This window comes from Cyclospora cayetanensis, unplaced genomic scaffold (genome assembly GCF_002999335.1).
Source record: "Cyclospora cayetanensis isolate NF1_C8 unplaced genomic scaffold, CcayRef3 CcayRef3_contig_1, whole genome shotgun sequence".
Taxonomy (NCBI): Eukaryota; Apicomplexa; class Conoidasida; order Eucoccidiorida; family Eimeriidae; genus Cyclospora; species Cyclospora cayetanensis.
This window is the reverse complement of record NW_020312036.1, coordinates 924,116-946,673: the sequence shown is the minus strand read 5'-3', so window position 1 is coordinate 946,673 and position 22,558 is coordinate 924,116. Positions and strand designations below refer to the sequence as shown.

Here is a 22,558-nt window from a genome sequence, read left to right as displayed (position 1 = left end):
TATGTTTTCGGAGCCAAGGTGATATATCAACTTGGCAGAAACAGCTGTACGGGGTAGAAGCCAGTCATTTTCTTGAAGTCTTGACTTCTACAACCTTTCCCGGATTCTGTCGCATCATGATTTAACATGCACAGAAACTCCGAAGATCATTCTTGGCTGTCCACACAGGGCGTCGAACTCCCTACTGGGGGACCCTGAGGACAGTTATGAGCTAGAGAGGAGAGTCCTTATCAGTAAACGCACTGCACATCACTCCACCAAGCTTAAGGAGTGGCCATGCCGCCCGAACGTAATGCAAGAGAGAGGCGCGCCGCCCTCCAGAAGCCTTAGGAGACCATTCCAGGTAACTGGTGCCCAGTAAGCTCTACTCCGCACAGTGTACGGATATCGGCAACGTGAGAAAACGAACCGTACAACGCGATTTTCCAAGCGCGCAGTGCAGTAGAGAGATTCTAGGAACCAATGATAACAGCACCAAATCTCTAGACATTGAGACTGCTGATTACACCTTGAAAAAACTTGTTTAAAAATTCAGCGCGGCATACCTCCGCCCGTCAGAGCGTAAGGCTTACAGGTACATATTCTTAGCTACAGATGCGTCTCCTGATGCTTCCTGCTCAGGAAAAGATGGAAAATCATGGTAGGATGTGTTTTGTTTGATCACACTGGGAAGCTTAACAGTGTAACGAACACTGACATGCAGAAAGCTCCATGCAAAAACAATAAAATCAATATACTTTGCATAGCCAGCTCAAGCGCCTTTGGTTGCCTGTGGCTCATCTGAACTGACGTATTATCTGAGGAGGAAGGAGGGTGGCTGGTCTTCCATAGACAAGATTCAGCAGGATGCATTCTCTCCACACTACAGTGTTATTTAAGCATCTGTTCTCCAGTCTGCTCAAAAGACGATGCTTCTCGAGACAAAATTCTTGGCGTACATAAAGATTATTTGCCTGGAACCACTGCGAGTGGCTCAGCAGTTATAAAGGAGCGTGTGTTCCTTTCAACTATGACTTACGACAACTCCTCCAACTCCTTTGGCTTTCATCAGAGGGGCCTCGCAGCCCTTGCGCTGGTGAGGAAAATAAACAAATGTGCACCAAGGAAATTCATCCTATTCAGGGCCTCAAGCGTCTGTACTCCGTTGTTTGGTTTAACAAACAGATTTTGGGGCCGTTTGACCCTATTGCCCGTACTCACCCGTGTCGGACAAAGTGCAAAGTTACAATACTTCGTTATACCATAGATTTTGTGTGATGTTCTCACTTGGCGACGCAAGGAAGGACTCATCTATAAGTTCCAGGGGGCACTAAACAAAGTGCAAAAATATGAGCCGCCGCGCGTTTTTGCGGAGCACATTGACCATTGGACTGTGGTAGCGGAAGTATCGGCACTAATGGAGGAAAGCCTATCAATCTATTCAGTCAGTGAGCAACAGGAATAGGAGCTAGAATGCGGAAGGCGAAAGCACCAGTTAAATCGTTTGCCCAGCTAAGAGGAACACTTAGAGTCCCTCAGAGAAACTCCTGCCAGACGGCTGGTCCTTGTAACAAAACTACGGCATCACCTACTAATAGAAGCCTCGTGCCACGATGAAAGACACCGGGGCGTTCAGAGGGAGGAGTATCGGATGAATCCCAAACTTCCACCGAATATACAAAACACATGAAACAACTGTAGCCCATTGTGGGCAGATCTGCCGTTTCGCACAAGTGCGTTTTGACGTGCACAATTTGACTAGTATTAAGGCCGATGAATCCCCCCTTTCAACCCTTAGGCACTTTCTTTATCTGTGTTTTCCCTGCAAGCAGGAGAGCGCAGCGCGCCCAGCCATGCCACCACGGGTCACCCCAGATGGTAGAACCGAGGTGCCCTGCAATCCTTATGATTGGACGTGAGCTTGGGAAATGCAATAAACAACCATGATTCTCTGGAGAGTATGTTTCTTTGGAGCTTCTTTTCGCATGTCCTACTAGCCCGCGCTACCACCGTGTTGCCCCGGCGGGACTGCCGACAATGTGGGCAGTAGAGGCCAGTCAACGGGGATCAACTCCGCGAGAACATCAAATCTCTTTGTCTGAGTGCGGATATAGGGCGTCTGAGGAGGCAAACTGAAGTGGGGTTAGCTGTTGTATGTACATCAGAAGGTCCAAACCGCCCCGGTCGTCGGTCACCTGTCCCACAGGGGCCCCTGGCCACCCCCCTGACTCCTCCATTTTCCCCTTATTTTTCATATCAGAGCGGGGCAGATACTCGGAACAGTCAGTTCGTCTTTATCTGCCCTGCAGTGGAGCTGCAGAGTTTCCAACCAAATCGTAGAAACCCGCCCAGAGCCTCTCCCTCTGCCAGAAGGGGAGAGGCAGAGGGAGAGGGCCCCCTCGTGTTTTGGCAAACAACCAGGAGAATCGCAGCCAGAATGCGCTTTCTTGCCCGCTGGCATGAGCTCTTAGTGGCCGCCACAGCCGTGCTGTGCATAGGCAGCCTCGTTGCTCTTTCCCTGAGCAGTGTGAAGGCCGATGCTAAGCCCACCGTGCCAGTAAGCCGCCTCCAGTGTCTGTATTTCTCATTCCTTTCGCTTGCATGTGCGTCTTGCATGGGAGCACTGTCTTGTCGAACACTGCTAGGTGCAAGAATTGATGGCCGCGTTGCTAGGTGCCATGGTGAGATACGCATAGCATGCTAGCCCGGTATTAACGCGTCTCAGAGAGCCACCCCTGTTGTGTTCCTACGAGGCTCCACTCACTAGACGCGCCGCTCCAGGGTTCGGGGATGCGACAAGTACGCTAAGAGTTCCTCTGTTGTCTGTAGTTCAACTGTGCTCGTAGGTAAGGAAGCAGGCAAGAGTGCTTGCAAGATCCCCAGGAACGCGGCCCTCTACAGTCTCAAGTTTGCGATATCAAAGCCGCAGTGCGAATCCATCCCGTCCTGTCACTTCTCTCCCCCCTACGCGAACAGTTCAACAACCCCCCCATGTTGCATCTCAGCTCAACTCGACAGCCCAGAGCCCTGCGAGCCGCGCAATTCCCCAAAAAAGCATGCACCAGCCGCAGCAACCTGCATTGCATGCTGGATCTGCCCCTGGTGCTCCCCAAGCCTCGCTCTCTCCCCAGCCCCCTCCCCCAGCATATCCTTACCAGAATGCGCATGCCCGCGACTCGGCTGGCGCTGCCGCCCACGGGCAGTCGTACGGTTTAAACCAAGCAGCGGCCCCTCTGACAACCAAACCTTCCCCTACGACTCCTCAGACTCAAGCCACACGCCACGAGCTCGCGGGGAACGGAGGAGGTCCTTCTTTGGCGAGGACTGCGCTCACGACAGCAGTCGGTGCAGCCGTGGGAAGCATGGTAGGAAATGCGGTGTCTAACAGCCTGATGCGACGGCCTGTGGAATCTGGCAAGGCAGAGGCCTCTACCACCGACGCTTCCGAACCCGATACTGTGACTCCGTCAGTTGCCAAGCCTGCTTCTCTCGATGAGGAGAGTGGCAGCGCGCGCGCAGACATTGAAACACAAGCCACACGGCTCGCACAGACAGCAGCGGCCTCCACCGAAACGGAGAGTACCCGGGAACCCCTGGAGAGCCAGGCAACTGTAGAGCTCGTGTTTCCTGGTGTGGCAGAATCTGAGCTGCTAAGCAACCTGCGGGGTGCTCAAGTCTTCGGGGCATACGTTCAAGACGCAATAGTGCGCGCGCTGGGGGTTTCCAGTGATCGAGTGGTCCTCAAAAGCGTTACGACGACCCCAGGGAGCGGTGACGAAGAGCCTATGAATGTTGTCGTCACGGTTTCTTTGCTGCCGGATGAACGGCTGCTGGCAACTGAGCCGACTGCAAAGGAACTGGCAGAAGAGATCTCCAGACAGATGGTACAAGAGACCAGCTATCTTAGAAGACAGCTGCGCTCGGCTTTCCCCCAGCTCTCGACCGCAGGGGTTACCACAACCGTCGAACTTAGCAGCGCTGCTGCCCGAGCAGCCCACTCAGGCAGTAACTCGGCTTACGAGGCCGCTTGGATGACACTGGTGTGGGTGCTGCTGGCTGGGGCATTCGCTGGGCTGTAAGTTGTGGCTCGCCTTCAGGCAGCTGGGGTAGCCGACACTGGCACTTTCATTCGACAATATGCGCACTCACTCCGGTAGCTAGCCACGCTTTCTCTGTCCTGGAAAATGCACGAGGGTGTTCAAGATGCAGCCAAAGCCAAACTCATGCAGAACCGCGATGTTGGTCCGTAGTGCCTCATGTAGCAACAGGCAGACTGTCGCCGCTGCAACTCGCAAGGAGGGTCAGATACATTGGGTGGCACTTCTAGAACCCATTAAATTTTGGTTCGAAACATGTGACTTAGCTTTACGTGCCTCGTTGGTACTGAGGAATCGATGCATTTGCACGCCAAACCACCCTCTGTTACGCTTTTCGCCGCACCGTGGCGGATTACATAGCGACTCAAATATCCACGCGTGCTGGAACCAGAACAAGGCCCCCCAAGAAAACGCTGATCTTCGTTGGGTGCGTTGTACTTCGGGAAGCAGCGGAATTGCCCACTCACGGGTCCTCTTTCTCTGAAACACTATTCGTGAGCCCTTCTATGCCATTGCTTTCCTGCGCTTGTGCTGCTCGTGTTCTAACAGCCCCTGAAACCCTATAACACGGATCGCGTGGATCCACAAAAGACTATTTGCCCTCCCAGGACTATCCATCATGTTGGATTTAAAAAAACAAATCCCAAAGATCAACAGAGCAAGCGTTTGCCGCATAGGCAGTGCATAGCATGCAGTGCGCTCGTCCACCGCCACTGGCAGCATGGCTCAATTTGCAGCGACAAGGAAAAGGTCCAGAGTATACGGTTCGGCCACTTTGGTCTTATGCGGCAAAAATATCGTCGATGTCATCCGCAGCCTCGGGTTGTATTTTGACCTTGGTCAAGTCCTGGAGACACTTCTGACGCAGTGCCTCGTCAAGCGTGCCGTCAGGCAACACGTCCTGTCTCTGGTAAAACTGGATATACGACTCTGCACTCACCCATGCACGCAAGCACTACCACTCATACAATCCAGAATTGCTCTTTGTTTCTTTAAGCTTCACAAGATAGACTTCATTTCAATGTTCTACATGCTGGTATACGATGACCTCCAAGCATGAAGCCGTGGCAACAACCAAAATGGCTGTATGGTATTCGGTGGGAAAGATACATGATGAGCTGATGTATTCAAGAGACAACAGCTTTAACAGCTAATTACAAGGCACTGACAGTAGGGATAACAGACAAGTAACTGCTTGAATCCGCAGTGGGGACCCCAAGGAGTAATATCACAAAGAAAAATAGGTTTGCACTCACCTGAGAGGGCGACGAACTGGGGGAGGACAGGCGTGACACGCAGATCTTCCATCTCATGCCATTCGTTCGTCGGCTGCAAATTGTGTCACACAAAATCGCAAGCCGCCTTGACGTCGGAATATGGCGGATATTCTTAACTAAAAAGATTTTCAGCATACTCTTTCTTTTTATAATTTACACACGAAGGGCTCTACTAAGAGCCAGCTTCAAAGTCAGCCCGATGCGCGTTCTACATCGGGTTCACGAGTGCACACCCTGTAGCAGTTTGCAGTAAGCACTGACACTTAAGGGATGGAGACCAGACCTCTAAAACATTAATTTTCAAGTAGGACGCACCGCATGCAACACTTGAGCCTTGTAGAACCCGTCGTGAGGCTTCCCATGATGGCATATGTTTGCAACGAGATTGTAACGTGTCACGGAGTTGTCTTCAAGTGCATCCGGATGTACATCTGAGAAGGGCCACAAGAAAAGTGCCGAATTGCGAAGACGGTAGTGGGAGAGAAACTACAAGCCCCTTAGAGGAGACAGTTATCGGGAGATTACGCGACGCAAACCGACAACAGAAACAGGATAAAAATAGCTTGAGCACCATAAGGGTTCTCGCTGGCTCACATTCTCGAAGGTCCAGGTTCTTCACAGGGAAAGTGACGATTGTGGGGTTTTTCTCAATGAAGAAATTGTTCTTTGAAAACCTCTTCACCGCGAGCACCAAATACCGGGGCAGTTTCCACAGCGTACATTTCACTCGCTGGACAGGTGAGGGCCCCTGTAACAAAGGCCAGAAATTAAGATACACTAGAGAATGCATGAGCTACAAGTTGTGACTAAAAGGATAAGGAACTCTGCCCGGAGGGCCAGCAACGCTAGTGCAGTAACACGCTGACGATCGCTACAAGCTTACGCTGTCCGTTTCACCATCGAATTTCTGCAGCAAGTCAAAAATAGGTACCTGAGACATAAATATATGCGCAACACAACACCATTTCTACCGTCTCCGGATATTCTCATGCTGGACGCGAAACCGACTACGCAGAAAACAGTATACATGAAGCGCAGAGGCGCTTGTGGCTTCTATCAGTTCTCCAGTACAAAAAAAATCTCATGTGCCTATTTTTCACCCCTGCTGTAGCCTAGACCAGATATTGCATGTTTCTGAAAATGAGAAGAAAGATGCAAATGCAAATGCTCAGTCGATTGTCCTACAGTAGGGATCATGTTCCGCTCAAGAGAATCCTTGAATATTGGAGCTGACGGCAAGTCCAGGGTCAAGTATCTGAAAGCGCGCAGCACAGAGAAATGAGAAAATGTTGTCATCAATTAGCATGCACATCGTCCTGTCATGCAGTCTGCTATGGCGAGAGTAAAATCTGAGTGCGAATAGGTCTGATATAGCCTTTGAAGCAAAGATAGAGAGAAAAGGCGTACAAAAACGGTGTTTGCTTGGCTTCGCCACTCTGCGCATTCGTCACCAGGACCTGCCCTTGAAAGCAGTCATGGATGACGGAGCCTGAAAAAAAGGTGCCACATTCAGCCAACAAGGAATCGATATTTGTGGTACTCTTTTGCTACTGTATGTGCAGATTCGCTCATGATGTTCAATGGTATACCAAACCCGAGACCGTAAAAGCCTAAAGGCGTCTTGCTTAACCAGCTGCACGGCTTCTTTTCCTCCTCAATCTCGCGCACCTCCCGTCTTTCTGTCGCGTTGATCGCGGTGCAGCACGTTGAGAAGCCATGTGAAGAGAGCCAAAGGGTCCGCCTGCTCCCCGATACGAAATTTTTTCTGACTTTCCACGCCGACAGCCTGAAAGGCAACAAGGTGCCGTACACCCCAGACCCTACATCCTTTGCTTGACACACGGGGTCGTCGGATCAGAGATCGACACGTTTTCTCACCCCTCCGCGGGCTTTCCAATGCGAAACATGCCCGCGATTCTAGACGCCACATATTCAGGAAGCAAAACCCGTATGCAAGTCACCGGCCACAACAGTAGCCGCTGTGCTGGAATTTGAAGGCCACAGTTAGCAACGCTGAGGTACTTGGAATGGGTGGTTCGAGGGGGGGAGACAGCACCGAAGATGACGAACCTGCAGGAACTCGTGTGGCGAGACAATGCCCTTAAAATTTCGCCTGTTGAAAATCTTTCGCATGAGCTCTGAGAGCGTTTTGACGACAGCGTTGAACTTTTGTTTGTGCGATAAGTCCAGCAGGAGCAGGAAGTTCCGCAGGGGAATGACAGTGCAAAGACTCTGCGGCAGCACGCTTGCACTTTCTCACCGCACAAGTGAATTAGGCATCCACCTTAGAAGCTGTTTCCACACAGAGTCCGGAGCTAACTTCCACCTGCCTTACCCTGGAGGCTCACGTTTAGGCGTGTGCGGTGCTTTACGTTTCTGGTGTCATAGGTATCTAGGGCTGGGGTTCCAAGTTTTTGAGTAGGACACACCTGGATAACGACGGCAAAGAAGTCCGTCTTGCTCAAGTTGTTGAGGCCTACACACCCCGGCAGATAATCGGCTCCATCAAGCGACTTGCCGTAAAAGACTTCAGTTGACAGGCGTGCTACGTCTTCAGGGGTGTACGTGGGATTCAAGTTGTACTGAAGATACCCAAGAGAAAATCAGAACAAAGGCGCACATGAAATCGCAACGACTGAGCGAAGTTCTATCTGCAAAATGTTCGCACGAAAGTGCCCCAAACAATGCTGTTCTGAAGGAAACAAGATCTTGGGCAGATCAGCATGGGCCTCCTCTTGGGGGGGAAGGGGGGAGAACGCACAATTATGTCCTGCAAAGAGTAATCCTGAACTTCGTAGTTATCCGGCAAGCAGTAAACCTTGTAGGTCGTGAGATTTACATACACAAAGTGCCTCTGTTCCAGCGCATGCATGAAGGCGAAGGTTGACTTCCCTCGTCCTGCAGCCAAAAAGTGAGGCACAGCACACCTTTGGCCCACTGCGCTGTTCACAGCACTACAGGCGTGATCTTTACCCCAATTTCCCGAAGACTGTCTGTCTGCCTAGTATGTTCCGTGGGTCCGTCTGTGTAGTTTGTACATAGATTCAACGCGGTTCATAGAAGGCAGTGCAGAGATAAGATGCAGCACACACACGCTTGCACTCGGGACGGGAAGAGGCGACTTTGACATTTGTGTATTAGATCGAAAGGCCATAGCAGAAAGAATGACTGCCTTGCAAAGTCTAGAAGCGAATAGCACTTACCCTGGAAGTACCTGCCACACACAAGGCAGGCGTAGACATGTTGATTGGAAAGGCAAATACTGCAGACCTTCTCGAAGTCGAAGTCCAGCATATGCTTGTTAATTGTTCCTAAATATGGGCAAGTCCTCCTCACGCGCTTCGCGGTGGCCGTCGAACCCCCTGCAGTGCTGGTACCTCCAGCAGGAGCCTCACGTGCGGCAATTTCGCTATCCCCTGGGTTGCTCCTCTTTAAGCCGACAGGCATACCCGGGGCTTCTGCCCTTTCTGTCGTGAGTACCGTTGCTTCCGTACGTGCAGGAGCAGCAGAAGCTGCTCCTGCTGTCCCTGAATCTGACATTTCTCGTGCTTACTTTGCTGCTCCCCCGGTGCCGAGGCGGCGAGGAGGCGTCGTTTGCTGCTGTAGACCCTCAGCTGCAGAGTTATTTTCAGCTGAGGCTTTCGTGAATTAGAGTTTTAGCAAGTTGGCGCGTGCATGCGGTCTGTAGGCCTGTGGAGGCCCTACGGCTCAAGGCGGGTGCTTGGCTGGAGAGGCAAGAACAGTGTTTCTGTACTGAATACTCCTCCCCCCACCTTCTACCCTATTTCTTGATGCTTAATTCCATTATCAGCCCCTGATTCGTTTTACTTGTTGCCCTGAGGCCACGTCCACTTGGGGCTCCTTCGGGCGCATGCAGGACAGCGCGGCATAACCCCACGGAACCGTAGAGCAATATCCACCAAAGCCCGTCCCGTTAATGAAGATTCTGATTGTGCCTGACGCTCTGCCCATCGGCACCGGTGGAAATATGATCAAACTCACTGGAACCTGAAGTACGTACGATGGCAGCTTTTATTACCGGGGGTAAAACCAAGCAACGCGAAGCCGTCCTGTACTACGTGCGTCTTGCCAGTAGCAGACCTAGTTATACTGACACTTTCTAGCTGCGGCTATTGATATGAATGCGAAAGATAGGGGTGTGTGTTGCTCCCTCTAGCAAGCGAAGGTACCACTAAACTGCTCATACCAGGTGAGACGGACCAAACCATGTTTAGGCAGCAACTGGCCAACTGCTTACAAGTCTGCAAACCAGGACGAAACACTACTGGTAGGGCTGGGCTTTTCTTGATTTCTATTCACTGTATGGCTGACTGAGCGCCGGACGATACCAATGAATGCTGTGCGCTGCACCGCTAAATAATACGTGTACTGCAAGCAAAACTACCCCTAGCAACTAGTCTCCAATACACTAGGTATATTAGATTAAGAATTTCTAAAGAATTAATCACTTGTTTTATCCGCTCGTATGTCTTATTGGTCGCAAAGTATAGCTACTGCACTATACTGAGAATGCCTATTGTGTGCCTGTGCATTAAATGATGCGTGCATGCTTCAAACGCCTAGAAGCGTAGCGACATGCGCCCTAGCTGGCACTCTCTTCTCTTGCCGGAATGCTTGCAAGCAGGAGCACGGAAAGGTGGGAACGCTTTGAAAGGTATCTCACTAGTTTTCTACTGGATCTGGTATTGAATGAAGGCGATGATTCATTGCCGAGACACTAGATGAGGAGCTAAGAAATTAAACCCTAAATATTTTGATTGCTGAGAAGTACTCTTAGTTGCATCCCCGGTTCTTCCTTGTTCGTTAAAGCCGGAGCCCTGGGGTCGAAGGTAAAAGGGACGAAGGATCTCTTTATGAGAGGAAGCAGTACATTCCACTTCAGTTTTAGTACACTTTGGAGCTGAAAACCCGCAAAGAGACCCGAAAAGGGATCTTCCGGCGACCACCCCATGCTATGCCAAGATTTTTTAGTGTTTGAACATGCATACATGTCGCCTCTTAAACGAGGAAGTGAAACCCAACATCTCTTTTGACCCCTTTCCAGGATATTTTGCTCTACACCCAATAACCTGACATAGCTACGGTACCTCTAACCAAATCCACTTAAAACTTGGCCAATCGCAACTGTCGAAAGCTTATTTGCTTCAGAATAACGTCCTTTTTGCGGCCGTCTTGGAAACGACGCGATACACAGAGCCCCAGGAATGCCAATCCCACTTGAGAGCAACAAAGTGTTGTGCACAGCTAAGATCCATAAAGGTCACATGCGCCATGAAAAAGCAAACGCTCCTGATCCAGTGGCATTGCAGTTGTTTCGGTTGTTCTACGATGCACATTTGCTTATACATTTAGCCCGTGGGCACTTGCTTTAGCCGTGTGGCTTTTCACTGGAAGGTTTCCTTGCTGATATTGCTCAGTTATCGATATGAACCAGCAAAAGCTTCTGCTCGTGTACACAAGAATTTTTGAGAAGCGTTCGTGCTCAGTACATGGAAAATGATGGTACGCGCCTCACGCGTCTGCCCTCAGGTAATGCATGCTTGCCCCATGCTCTTGCTCCTTTTAGTACCTCGTTGTCTACAAACAAGATTCAAATTCTTTGCCCACGGCAGTCCTCAGAAAGAGAGCCGATGCGCTTACATCTAAAAGACTGTTAGGCTGCGGCTATGACTATAGCAAGCCAATGGGCCTCCACGGTCGTGTTTGTTTGATCTCTCATTCATTACTGGGAAGTTTGTGTGCCTTTGATGCATTGAGTTTCGTTTTGCGAGCTGATGGCCACCTAAGGTTTGTTGCTCGCACTTTTTGCGTTAATGCGTGCTGGGGGAGTGAAGATAGGGCAGGAATTCTTCCGTTCTCCTGTATGTAGTTGGTCTCGACGTACAAGCTGGTAAAACGAGGGTGAGCTTTCAGAATCCCCATAAGGGCGAGAGAGGGGGCGGCGGGAGGAGGGGAAAGTGGGGAGAAGAAGCAGCCTGAGCGACGGTTTGGCGCGAAATACTATATAGTTACACCTAACTACAAATTACAAAGAAATCTAGTCTTGGGGTGGTCTGTTCGCATCTATTGTTTATTGCAGATTACCTTTAGCTCGAGACAAGAAGATGCAATCATGTGGGCCTGTGCACTAAAAACTTAAGTACACTAGCTGTGGAAGCTCATGATGACTACAGAATACGGCAACACACACCTTAGCTTAAGGGCTGCGGGGAGTGTGTAGAGCTCTTTTGGAAGCACCTCCATTAACGTTGTGCTGAGGTTGTTTCGAGTCTGGCTGTAGGGGTTTCCATATGAAGACCTTGCCTTAGATGAAGTGTTGCAGTCCAAAGGTTTAAATGGCTCTGCGGGTGCCACAAACAGCACTTTAAAGGTCAATGAAAAGTCTCCGTAGGGAGACATTTAACTCCACACACGATGCAAATTGAACGAAAGGCCTTTCAGAGTTTCTCATAAGATTCTCGGCCCTCTCTCGCCTGATCCTCTCAGAGCTTTCGGCAGTAAAGTAAACCGACTACTAGAGTGCCTTTAGCTGCATTCTTTGAACAATCCAAGCATTTACAGCTATATGCACATACCCTGTAGCGCACATGCACACAGCACTGCGTCTTCTTGCATCAAGCTAAGAGTACTATGCAATGAATAAGATTTGCGAAAATACATGCAACTAGTGTTTTTTGATAAATCTTCGTTGAATATAACGAGTAGTAGAGAATGGCCTCAGTATATTAGCCCGCTCAAAGTAACTTAGCTGTGCTCACTCCTGTCAGGCCGAAACCCCGAGGAATCAGGGCAAGGCGAGGGTGGTGCTCTTCTGGAGAGGCACGTTACAGTTTTTTTTTCAGAAGCTTTTTTTTGTGGTAAGGGTACCTTCAGGACACCACCGCAGGTGCGCTACACTTATGCTGTTCCTGTTCTCCCACAATGCATTCAATGCGCGCAGTGACGCAGGATACGGCAACATCATATGCAAGGCATGAACGCCGAGTTCCTTGAAAAATTGCACGCCTCAGGTGTCAGCCCATAATACAAGTGTTCTGTAAAACATTCGTATTCTTGTGCCTCAGGCAATTTGTCAAGCAGTGAGTAGCAGCGCCATGCACTGCAGTGACCTTCGCACAGAAAATGCGCTGGGAGAACATTTAATCTCGAGTGCATTATTTTCTATCAACAATTTTGGTGAAGATCTGCGCAGCCCACGTGACCGGGGCTGCATGCGAACGACCCCACCACTTCTGGTTGATCAGATATGATCACATTGCTCCTTTGAGAAATGGGGCTGGCCCTCCCAGCCATTGTTCTGATACTGTTTTTAAAAATAACATTCATGAAGAGCTACTGTCCACTGAAGTTCTCTTTCCCTAGCTTTACTCATCGTCCGCCGAGTTCGGACCTTCCGCTTGAAGACCCGAAAATTGTAAAATTCGCTTCTTGCCGTATCTCAGAAGCAGATTCAGCTTCTTTTCATTCCTCCAGATCTGCAGCTACTTCAGGCAGATGCTTTCTAAGATAACTGCCCCCAGCGCTACTTTAGTGCCGTTTGGTGACCCTACACAATTTACTCGAGTTCCACCTTCTCGTAGCCATGGCCCCCTCAGCTGCTGACAAATCCGAAGACCTCACATGCAGCGTCTTGGAAGAAGGTGACGCCGAGTGGCTGGTGCGCCAGTTCGGCCGCTACAGGCATCTGTTGCAGACTGAGGCAGCCCACGGGGCAGGCCTTGCTGTCCCTGCGGAGTTCAATTTCGGGGACGACTTCGATGTCGCTACCACAGCTTCGTCAGGAAGTGTCAAGACACTGCCCGCGCAGCATTCCGTCCGGGCCAGGCGACTGCTGCAACTATCGAATCGACAGCATCAAGAACGACTGCAAAGCATGCAGCAACTTTCATCCGCGCATGCGCGACTCATGCGCCACGGGTAGCGCACCGCACTCTCTAGAATCTGGACGGACGGCTGTGCATATGTAGTGTTCTCCGTCTACCCAGTAGCCAGTTCAATATACAGCTTCTGAAGCACCAGAAGGAGCGTTTGGGGTTGGTGTTGCTGTGCATGTCGCATGCGGTGTGGGGGTGGTAAACCTCCCTTCTTCTGCATAGGTCTTTGCTTGGGTGTCTGCTGCATCTACCTAGTAGCACTGATGCACTTGCTAGTCCACAAATACTTGCGAGGTTTGCATTGTCGTGTCCGGTGTAGTGGGTGCGTGTGTTCACTGATCAGTGCAAGGGGCCGCGGCCAGAAGAGGCAGCGAACGCGTGGCTGTGAGTTTGGGGATGAGAGCAGCAGCAGTAGCAGTGACGAGGAGCGAGCCGAGGAGGAGGCAGAGGCAGCGACAGCGCAAGAGGACAAGCGCGGCCTCGTCAGGTCAGGGAGACTGTCGCGAGCGTACCTGCTTCATGTTGCCCTCTCCTTCTAGAGCTGACTTTGAGTCGTAGAAGCTCACGTTTCTTGAAAAGCTGTCCCTTGCGAGCATCAGGGGTGGAGTATTGGGTGTCTGTGAGCTCTTGAGCCCGCCCAGCTGCAGGGCTAGTAGGGCGTAGGGGTTTAGGCTGCAGCGTGTATATACATATACACATATATCCATGCATGTACATATAGTACGTCTCGTCTGGGATGTGCTGAGATGGGTTCTCAGAGGTCCTGACGGCTCTGTTGCTGCAGAGGCCTCCACCTCAGTGCAGGAAGAGGCGAATCCTCTGCTGCTGGCTGCATATGACTTGCTGACCAGCACCTCCGGTTCTACCAGTGGAGGGTCAGAGTCTCTCCCCAAGTCGCTTTTGGAATTCATGAGTTCCCTTGAGCAGAGGAAGACACGGCCTGCTCAGCCTGTCGGAGGGGGAGGCACCTCAGGGGGCCGCTCTAAGAGGCTGCAGACAAGAGGTGGCAGAGAGGCAACAGGGCACCCACAAGCGACGCCCGAGAGTAGCTCTGCAGACTCAGCTCGAATTGAGAATGACGGAGAGCGGCAAGGAGTTCCTGGCGATGAAGGTTGGTCGGTCTTTAGGATGCCTCTCACCTGCTTTTGCGGCGGCGTGCTTCCCCATGCATTAATTAATTACACCCTGGGCTCGCGCCGATGCAGTCACTCCCTTGCCTTGTCGTACTGCGACACGTTTTTTCTCACCCGAGCACATGCTTTGTCGCAGAGTTACACCCGATTCGGCAGCTCCAAGAAAGCGTCTTAAGCCTCCCCGAACAAAATCGGACCACCAAAGAACGCCTCATGAGGGAGCAGGTATGTGCGTTTTCCTTCTCGGTGCATGCGTTGTTAGGATCTTGAGGCTTGACCTGCAGACTCGAGGCTTGGTAGTGCCGGGAGAAAGGGCTAAAATTCAAGTCTGCCGCACGCATTCTGCTTCCACCGCACGCGCCTTTGGCTTTGGGGCACTCGAGTGTGCTAAGGTCATGCCGCTGTGTTCTTGCTGTCTCCCTAAATGTAGTCGGCTTGAGTTTCTACGTGTGCCTGGCGCATCGCTCTTTGCTGCCTCCCTGATCCTGCGCATGCAGCTGCGCCTACTGGCCATCCGTTGGAAGTGCCTCCTGCTCAGCGGATGGAATATCCTTGTCGCCGGCTGCGGCAGCAAGGGCCGCCTCATGCGCAACTTTAGCCGCATGATGCTCACGTAAGAAGCAACGCTCAGCGGTCCCTACTGGAACGCTGAGCGTCGTCGTGCGCCTGCTCGCCCTGCCTCCCTCCCCTCTCAAATCGAAGTTTACACAAAAATCTTGCTTATTAGGCCTTGCGCTGTGTGATATATCGTATACACACGCTAACTGAGCAACAAAAGCGCGACTCTTTCTTCGACATCCTTGTCTTTGCGGCGGCAGCTAAAGAGGCCCTGAAGGTGGCTCAACGCTACGCTCTTCTCTCATTGTCACTTGCACCTCTGCCCGCACTGCACATCCTTCCTCATTTGTGCTTTGTGCATGCATTTGACGCAGCGACGGGTTTTGCTGCATTCTCAACGTGTACCAACGCGAGTTTAAGCTGCATCAGGCGCTGCTAGCCACGTGTCAAGTTGTGCGCTACCACCTACGGACGCACAACAAGTACAGCGCCGCTGCTGCTGCCACCATCCCAGACACCCAAGCAGCAGCTATTGGTGGAGCGAGTGCTTCGTGCGAGCGCCTCGTAAAGGTAGGAAAAAGGCCCTGAAGCCCCTGTGGAGAAGTGCTTGCTTCTGCCTGCCTTTGTCTGTGCTGGGCAACGTGGGGTCGAAGTGGGTGCATTTGCTGGAGGTACAAGCTTCTTCGTAAGGCTGTTACGACTCATAGGAGCTGAAGGCCTTGCTGAAACAGAGCGCACACCCCCTCTACTTGGTAGTTCTTGGCCTCGACAGCTCGACCCTCACGGATTCCAGGCGCCACCTTGCAGCCCTCGCCGCTTGCGATGAGGCAAGTCAAGGCTTCCGGGCTTTCCCCTCCTTTTTGCGGTGTATGTATCCCTTTCGAGTGTGCCGCTCTCTTTCCTACAAGATGCTGACCAGCCTTACGGTATTATCCTGATCATTTCCTTTTTCCCACATTTGGTCCTCCGCTGCGCTCTTCTATTCAGGTTCGCCTTATCTGCACCGCTGACCACATCCAGCACGCGCTGCTCCTCGATGCTGCAGAGCTACGCGACTTTCGCTTCGTATTCGAGACGGCACACACGCGGCGAGACTACCGGTAAGAGGCATCCGAGAGTGCTGGTGCGTTCGCATGCTCTATGCGGATATGCACTGGGGTCGCATCGATTTCGGACGCTCTCCCTTCCGCACCCCTACTTGCCGACAAATGACATCCTGCGGGCTTTCCAGATGCCCTCTTGAAAGTCAGCAAACGGTGTTTAGCGCTTTTCCCGCAGACTTACGAAGTGCTAGCAATTCTGTCTTCTGCGTGAAGCGTGAATGTTTGTGTGTGTGTGTGTGTTTATGTGTGTGTGTGTTTGTGTGTGTGCATTTCTTGATTTGACGCTTCAAACGGGAAGCTAACAACGAATGAATAAGTCTTTGCGTTTGTGATCTGCTTACTTGCAGCGATGAAGTGCTTAGCCGTTGGGGTTCCATGTGCGGCTTCGTACCTGGGTGGCTCTGGACGGCTAGCCGAAGGCACGGGAGTGGCATGGGCGGCAGCAGCGTGAACTTTGAGGTGGTGTTGCGTGGCCTGACAACCAATCACAAACGCCTTCTTCGTGGCATTGCAGAGCTCCAGCTTGCACAGATTGAACGGTAACTGATCACAGATTGCGGGCATTCAAGGGAACAACTGTGCAACTTGATGAGGGTAACAGCGCTTGGGACATCCCCCAAGGCGATTGAAGTCGTCTGTTGAAGCGTGGTGCTGGTAGTGTGTGCGTCAGCGCGGTGTAGATGAAGGAAGCTGTAAGGTGGGGGCTGCGCAAGCTAAGTGCGGAGCACTGCTGCATTTATGCGTGGTGCTCAGAAACGAGTCCCCTATCGTCAGCCTCGCAGATTTGGGGACAGAGACAAGCGGCGTCTCCCTCTTTCCAAGCAGACTCAAGCTTAAGGAGCTTCTTGTCGAGGTTACAAGTCACGGAGCCGCTGTACACGCTAAGAAGAATGGCCAGGAAGCAGTTGCGATTCGTGCGAACAAGTCAGTCTACGTCCGTGCGACAGACTCCTCTGTGTATGTTTGTTCGTCTGTCTTTCCTCAGTCTCTGCATATCCTCCTTGTACTATAGAGTTTTCACGCGAACCACCCTCCGGGTTTTGGGGTGCGTGTCTGGTGTCCTGCAGGGTGCAACTGCAGGAGCTCCTTGAGCTTCTGGACAAAGCTGGGCTCTGACACTACCAGTTGTGACGTAGCAACGCCTTGCTACTTTTTGTTCTGCGACCAGAGGTCTGAAACTATTGCTTCTTGTCGTTGCTATTGTCTTTTTGAATTCTTCCCTCAGTTGCTGCTAGTGCAGTACCACGCTGTACACCCAGTAGTTGTCTTAGGTCTTGCATTACTTACGCAGCTCTCGCGGCCTCATAGAGACTGCCAATTGTCAAAATGGATATTTATTTGGACAGGTAGTTTGTTCGTTTTACTGAGCACCCTACAGGCGACCAGTGCAGCGACAGTAGAAGTCGGCGACACTCCTGCTGGTCCTCTTCACGACCGGTTTAGTCACTGATGCACTGCAAACGATCACCCCACATACAGACCCCCCCTGTCAGTTCTGGAACAAGGATCCTCTAAACAGCTCGGCACAAGGCAAGAGAGGGTGATCTGGATTGCCTTTAGGTTTCTAGGTGATGAGTCTGTAGTCCTGGGTTTGATTGGCAGCAACAAGGTTTCCTCGCCCCTGGTGGGCAAACGTTTAAGAAAACACATAAAATAATAATGGGCTGACAGGCGATATTCCTGCTAGGATAAGGGCGGAAGAGCTACAAAGCGACCACTAGGCTCTGCCAGCTCACACTGTATCAAGTTGGCGATTCGCCATTCTGTTGTGTAGGCCGCAGCCAACGGAGGCAGTCAAAAAGAAGGGAGAAATTATATGCTGCACTGACTTGCTATAAAGAAACAACAGCGGCAAAGAAATAATTTTGCTCAAGATAATGCAGGTATAACGGGTTTGGGGCCGGGTCTGGTGCGATTCTGGGCTGTTGAGAATGCGGAAGAGGGCGCAGAAACCCTTTCAGCGATAGAAGAACATCATCACCTGTCTTTCATGGAGAAGCCCTTTCCCTCCTTGCTACCGCCCCACGAGTTTCAAGCCTCTTATAATATACTTTTGAGCGGGAAGTGGTTCGTAGCAGGGTCAATGCAGATGCAGCCGAAAAGTAGGCTCAGTACTAAACAAGAATGTGTATGCAGCACAGCTAGTGCACTAGCAACTGGGCAAGTGAAAGGTGTCCATGTACCATCAGCCCACACAAGCGCAGGAAACATTGTAAGTATGTGCGACGAGCACTGCTCATAGAAAAGTAGAAGCTATAAACAGGCCACCATAGAACTCTACACAAAAATTTATGTCATGGAGCAGAGTTACCAGAGACGGAGGCAGGTGATGAAATGGATGGAGTTAATAAAACTCGTGCTTGCAGCTCTTCTAGGTATAAGGCTTTTCTTGAACTCATGGTAGACAAAGGTATATTGGTTCTTCCTTGAACCATGGGATTCACGCTGAGCCGCTAGACCACCGGTGGTGGTCCTACAGTGAACTCTTTAATGATGAAACCTGCCATAAGTGGCTGCGGAATTATTGCCAATTCTAATCTTCCTCTCTTCGGAGAAACCGAAAATTTTTACACAAGATTCAGAGTAATCTTTACTGTACCAAGGGAGGACAGGACCCGCCGTGAACTTGTCAGCTTCGCTACCAGCCCAAATCGGCAGGTGCAGAATTTGCCGGGTTCGTGTGAAATACCTGTCACTGAAAATACTTACCCAAAGCAACACCAAGTACCGTCTTATAGATGTAGATGCGTGCGTACCTTGGTGGCCATTGTGTATATGATCCTTCAGTTTTAGCCAATGCATCATTATTTTCTGAATTTGGTTCAGGTATTGGTTGGACACACTACCCTCCATTAAGTACATTATTAGCTTCATGATCTCCAGCTTCAGTAGATTCAATTGTATTTGGCTCAGTGTATAGCTTATATGAAGAAAATTTGAGTTTTCTAACGAGTAATATGTTTCATTGTTCAAGTGAGATCGCATATTCACGAGATCGTGCACAGCAACATCTAGTGCAGAGTTACTTAAAACTACTTCAGTATTAACTCCTAATGTAAACAAGAAGATTGATGCATGCAAAATATCTAATTATTGCTCCTACTTAATACTGTATGGACGATTACAACATCCAGGCAAAGAATTGTCCATGATTCCAAAGATGAGTAGTGAAATCTCTCGACTTCAAGATAGATTTCCCATAAAACTATGTGACCAATTGAAAATTTTGGCACCACTAGGGTTAGAAATTATCATTTAAGGAGCAGAGAATCATGCTCTATCATCTGGGTCTCTAGACCTACTGTCATCGTATGATGCGCGTACTAATGAAACTTGCTAGTCCGTATCGTTCCAGACATTCCGCACCGAATCTTTTTCTATGACGGCATTCAGGTCGTATCACCTTTCGTGCTGGTCGAACTTACCCGATCGTTCCAGACATTCCGCACCGAATCTTTTTCTATGACAGCATTCAGGTCGTATCACCTTTTGTGCTGGTCGAACTTACCCGACAAAGAATTTCGCTTGGGTTCTAGTAGGTATATCATTTTTTTCTGAACATTGCAACGCACTCTGTCTGGTCTGGGGCAGATTTCAGTTTGCAAAGCATCGAAAAGCCCTTAAGGCATCATGTGCATCATGAGCGACAAGTGGGGAAGGATTGTGCTGAATTTTTCCTTTAAAAGCCATTAAGAAATGCTGACAATAAGGAAAAGGGGCTTCAGTGTGGTGAAAATCAACGGGACCACTGGTCTGGGCGTCTCCATAGTGAGGGCCCTTTGCTTCCGTCTCTCCCATATTGAAACCTGGACTCCGTAGTGTTATTATGACGGGAAAAAATTAGGAAAAGTCTTAGGTACGCTCAATTCTTGAGTCTCTTTTTCCCTGTGTCCACGCAAGAGGGTCACTGCATCACTATCCGCCTAAATGAATTTGTGAACGACCAGACGCACATAAGGCAAATTTTACATGTTTCCTCTGTGTCGGATAGTATACGGAATGAACAACCTATTTTAAAGAAACTTTGTTTTATGCCGCCCCTGTCGTAGCTGGTTGCTCCTTGCTTTCCCCTGTAGGCATGCATCTCTTCACACTCTCCTTATGGCGCTCCTCTTTGCCCTTTTTGATTGTGATTTTAGGTGAACTTTAAATACCTCCACCACACAACAGTCGGTGTTGGCCTTCGTAAGCGGAATGCATGTGATGGGGATAGCATTTTTGTTCTCAGGCATGATCTTTTCAAAAGTTCGATGCCATCGACGTCCCCCCCAACGGGACGGGTAAGGTCTTATTGTTGGCCACAGGGTGGAGGGCCTTTAGAAATAGCGTCAGAGGCAAACTGAGTAAACCTGCACCAGTATCTCGTTTGCATTGCTCTAAATGTACCTACTGCCATGCTTTGCGGACAGTACAACTGATATATAATTTCGAACAAAGCATTGTTTCAAGGCACGCACGGAAGTGCCCCCTCACTGCGCAGATATCGACGTGAGGAGGTACTTTCCCTCACACGCCTAAGACGGACGCAAGGAACGAAACCAAGCGCGTGCCAGACGTCAACCACGGAGCCAAATATGTGAATACCTAAACCAACCTGCAAAAGTTGCCCTGTAGTTTCTTTTACTCAACCACTCTGATGTGAGGGCCCCTGGACAAACAGCGGGCTTCCCGAGGATCTGAAATGCTGTGGACTAAAACCCAGCCGAATCATTACAGTTGCCTCTGCCATAGCAGAGACCTCTCAGTTCGATGGATGACTGAAGAGACATACATTAAAATGTGTGATCTAACTACAACTGAAAATGCAAACTTGCACCGCTCTCCACGTCTTCGCATTCTTCTGGTCTCTACCCCTACGAAGCCCCTCGGGTCTAGTTTTTTGGTTCACTTTTACTGAGAATCAGCAAATTCTGTAGCGTCTGCTTTGCTGTGTAATGCAGGAGCTCAATGAAGCTGTGAAATGCTTAGCAAGATGCTCTGCTCTGCAGGCGCCAGCGTCAATCGTGTATATTTGTGACGCCCTGGCATATTTCTTTGCCTATGTGAGACTTTTGCCTGCGAGCCGCTGTACCGCTGCATTCTGAGCCTGCTGCGTGCTCTGGCACGAAGCATACTGTGCTTTCATGCGTCATGTAATTATGGGACTCTAGAGTCTTTGCGTTACCTTGCAAACAGGCAACGCAGATCGCGCTTTTCCAGCTTCTGGGAATCAGCAGAACACTGCCTTTAATGCTAGTTGCAAAAGCGAATTGCATTATGCTCTTTCCACTCTGGTAAGCGGGAAGGACGGCTTACTTTAATCTTCTTGTGTAGGAAGGATCACTCTGGCTAAAGGACTTCAATTTAGGATACGCTTATTGCCCACGCAGTGCTGGAAAACCAAACAGACACACTGCTGATTATCTGCATGCATTAGCAGAAAGCGATTATTTTCACGAATTGCCTTAGCGCATTTTTTGTTTTGTTGGCTGCTGTACGCACAGGATAGTGCCAAAAACATTATCACGCAGCGGCAGCATGCCCTTTTCTGAAGACGAGGGATGGGAGGAGGCTGTCCTTGCAGCCTTTGATGCAGAGCAATGATGCAAAGCCTGAAGAAGCGCAGGGTGCCTTTCTGAATGGACAGAAAGCAGCAAGATTTGAAAAGCCAAATTCCGTGTGAGGTATAGGTGGGAACGGAGAAGCTGCAGTAGCGGGGCACGAAGATGATGAAACCACTAGCCACTTTGGCAAATGTGCAACGTGTATGCCTCATCTGAAGCCTCTCCACGCTGAGAGGAGGCTTTGGTCTGTCTTACTAGGATGCGTCGGCGATTCATGGGATGCGCAGCGATCATAGCACATTATGCGCAAAAGTGAAAGCGCAGGCGCAGCAGCCAAGGCGGGAAAAGATTTTTACACAGTACTGTCTTGCAGCTGGAGGGGTGAAAAGTTTTATTGCCGCACATGTTTCAGCGGGTGAACCGAGTATTTGATCCGGTTTAGAGTCATTGTAGAAAATGTGGCTACACGGCAAATCGACCGCGGAAATTTTTTGGCAGCGCAAGACGCAGTGTGCAGTTGGGGAAGCATTCGATTACAAGCAAAGACGGCAGCAGGAAGGCTACATAAAACAAGCAGTGAAGTGGCTGCTGACAGTGCATTTCCCAAGCTCTGTAGAAAATTCTACATGAATAAGACAATTCTTTGCGAAAAAAAACCACGTTTTACCTTCTGTGCCAGTGAAATTTGTGAAAGCCTTGCTACCTGTGTAGTCAGTTCAGGTAAAAGGTGCCGTCTTCAGTGTTACATGTCCCACACGTAAAGTGTGGAAAACAGACCTATATCTACAAGGACACTGGGACGAAACGATCAGCGTCTCCGGGTGAGCAAAGGGGCCGTTTGGTAGTACAGCTTGTGGGCAAGCATTCAGAATGGTTGCACTTGCGCCCGAATAGCAATTAGGCTAGAGAATTCAGACCCTGGAAATCTGTTTACTTAATCTTCAGCACCTGTCGCTACATCCGCATGAAAGAG

The 22,558-nt window shown here is 50.2% G+C and overlaps 3 protein-coding genes across 3 annotated transcripts; 2 read left to right on the top strand and 1 right to left on the bottom strand.

Moving 5' to 3' along the window:
• The first annotated feature begins 2,416 nt into the window (after window positions 1-2,416).
• LOC34623107 (cell wall protein RBR3) lies at window positions 2,417-4,229 on the top strand. The gene is made up of 4 exons (XM_026336594.1): window positions 2,417-2,536; window positions 2,826-3,449; window positions 3,531-4,019; window positions 4,137-4,229. The coding sequence occupies exons 1-4, from the start codon at window positions 2,417-2,419 to the stop codon at window positions 4,227-4,229; spliced, it is 1,326 nt and encodes a 441-aa protein (XP_026192379.1).
• Window positions 4,230-4,857: 628 nt separating this feature from the next.
• On the bottom strand, window positions 4,858-13,769 carry LOC34623108 (U4/U6.U5 tri-snRNP-associated protein 2). Its single transcript, XM_026336502.1, has 14 exons — window positions 13,765-13,769; window positions 13,671-13,727; window positions 8,557-8,723; window positions 8,115-8,251; window positions 7,783-7,935; window positions 7,424-7,585; window positions 7,022-7,139; window positions 6,761-6,842; window positions 6,539-6,608; window positions 6,237-6,284; window positions 5,948-6,101; window positions 5,669-5,784; window positions 5,333-5,405; window positions 4,858-5,006 (listed from the first exon to the last, which is right to left on the bottom strand). Exons 1-14 carry the CDS (start codon window positions 13,767-13,769, stop codon window positions 4,858-4,860), a joined length of 1,491 nt encoding a protein of 496 aa, XP_026192287.1.
• Window positions 13,770-13,953: 184 nt separating this feature from the next.
• LOC34619262 lies at window positions 13,954-17,158 on the top strand. The gene is made up of 9 exons (XM_026336406.1): window positions 13,954-14,359; window positions 14,518-14,606; window positions 14,879-14,994; window positions 15,314-15,509; window positions 15,647-15,766; window positions 15,927-16,039; window positions 16,456-16,581; window positions 16,796-16,966; window positions 17,110-17,158. Exons 1-9 carry the CDS (start codon window positions 13,954-13,956, stop codon window positions 17,156-17,158), a joined length of 1,386 nt encoding a protein of 461 aa, XP_026192191.1.
• Window positions 17,159-22,558: the final 5,400 nt, after the last annotated feature.